This window comes from Suillus subaureus, assembly GCF_016647635.1.
Source record: "Suillus subaureus strain MN1 chromosome Unknown BJ212scaffold_510, whole genome shotgun sequence".
NCBI classification, from domain to species: Eukaryota; Fungi; Basidiomycota; class Agaricomycetes; order Boletales; family Suillaceae; genus Suillus; species Suillus subaureus.
Genome location: NW_024539066.1, coordinates 12,056 through 13,056, shown reverse-complemented (window position 1 = coordinate 13,056; position 1,001 = coordinate 12,056). Strand labels below are relative to the sequence as shown.

At 49.3% G+C, this 1,001-nt stretch overlaps 1 protein-coding gene across 1 annotated transcript; it reads right to left on the bottom strand.

Annotated features, from left to right (window-relative positions):
• Positions 1-54: 54 nt before the first annotated feature.
• Positions 55-492, bottom strand: BJ212DRAFT_1417462 (uncharacterized protein). Its single transcript, XM_041337573.1, has 4 exons — positions 341-492; positions 233-302; positions 143-182; positions 55-108 (listed from the first exon to the last, which is right to left on the bottom strand). Exons 1-4 carry the CDS (start codon positions 438-440, stop codon positions 91-93), a joined length of 228 nt encoding a protein of 75 aa, XP_041184920.1. The 5' UTR covers positions 441-492; the 3' UTR covers positions 55-90.
• Between the last annotated feature and the right edge of the window lie 509 nt (positions 493-1,001).

Sequence of the window (1,001 nt, the reverse complement as noted above, 5' to 3'; positions counted from 1 at the left end):
GCTCAGCCTGCCGCCTTTCTGCCTCGTGAGTTTTAAAAGGGCATTATCTGCCCCAATCACCAGACCAGCCATGGTGACTGCAAGGGAGAGTCAGTGGTACACTAGTAGCTGCCTGAAGCGATGATGCTTGGCACACACTTACATCGGACACCAGGAATGCTTTGAATGGGAGTGTTTGTCGTCTTTCATACGATGTGTAAGTTACTGTGTAGCCATCCGTCGTCACTCGCACCGGAAGAGTGGCCACGCATAATGGGCAAACGTGACGACCCCAACACCGAAAGCTCCTGCTGGGCTGCTCCCTGTTCAATATGTTTGCTTCAGCTTGTGATTCAACGACTAGCATGCGGAATTGTTGTCATTCGCACCTTCGTCGCGGCCCTCGTTTGTATGGTATATGCTGCATCAACTTCCCGCTGTAGCTGGGAACGATCTGACATTGTTCGGAGTACGTCGGAACAAAACAACGGATTTGTGATGTTGCAAGTGAATGACTGTTCACGCGGTACCACAGGCCTATCGTTCCAATACCCGTGCTCTATAGTATACGACGACAATTAAAGGGATAAAACTAAATAATAAAATAATGCACGTCGCTGGAATTGCGATGACTAGAGTGTCCATTTCATGTGTGATTCAATGTCATCACATCACCGCGCTTTGAAAAGGCCAACAGGTCAGACTCCGTCTTCAACACCTGCACCACCTGGTCATTGCTGAAACACGAGACCTTCGGTGAATTGAAGTTGAATGAACGAAACCTGTACGATAAGGTGAAAGCAACATACAGATGCAAGTTGTTCCCGAACATTGCGCAAGTCCCAGAGACGCACACCACCATTGCGGCTTCCCGAGGTGAAAAAGTGAGACCAAGTATCTCCTTTGATGAAACGACCATGCAACTCAGTCGTGAAAAAGCCAAAGCGTTCAGCCGGGTGCTCTGGAACCATACGATGGTCACGGAGCTCGAACTGCAGATCTCGATGGCCAACCTGTGGTCA

Excerpts from the sequence above, each read along its gene's own strand:
- BJ212DRAFT_1417462 (XM_041337573.1), bottom strand. The coding sequence starts at position 440 with ATGTCAGATCGTTCCCAGCTACAGCGGGAAGTTGATGCAGCATATACC. Across the intron at positions 303-340 it reads GACAACAATTCCGCATGCTA|GGAGCAGCCCAGCAGGAGCT; the intron begins GTCGTTGAATCA and ends CATATTGAACAG. Across the intron at positions 183-232 it reads TATGCGTGGCCACTCTTCCG|ACGACAAACACTCCCATTCA; the intron begins GTGCGAGTGACG and ends ATCGTATGAAAG.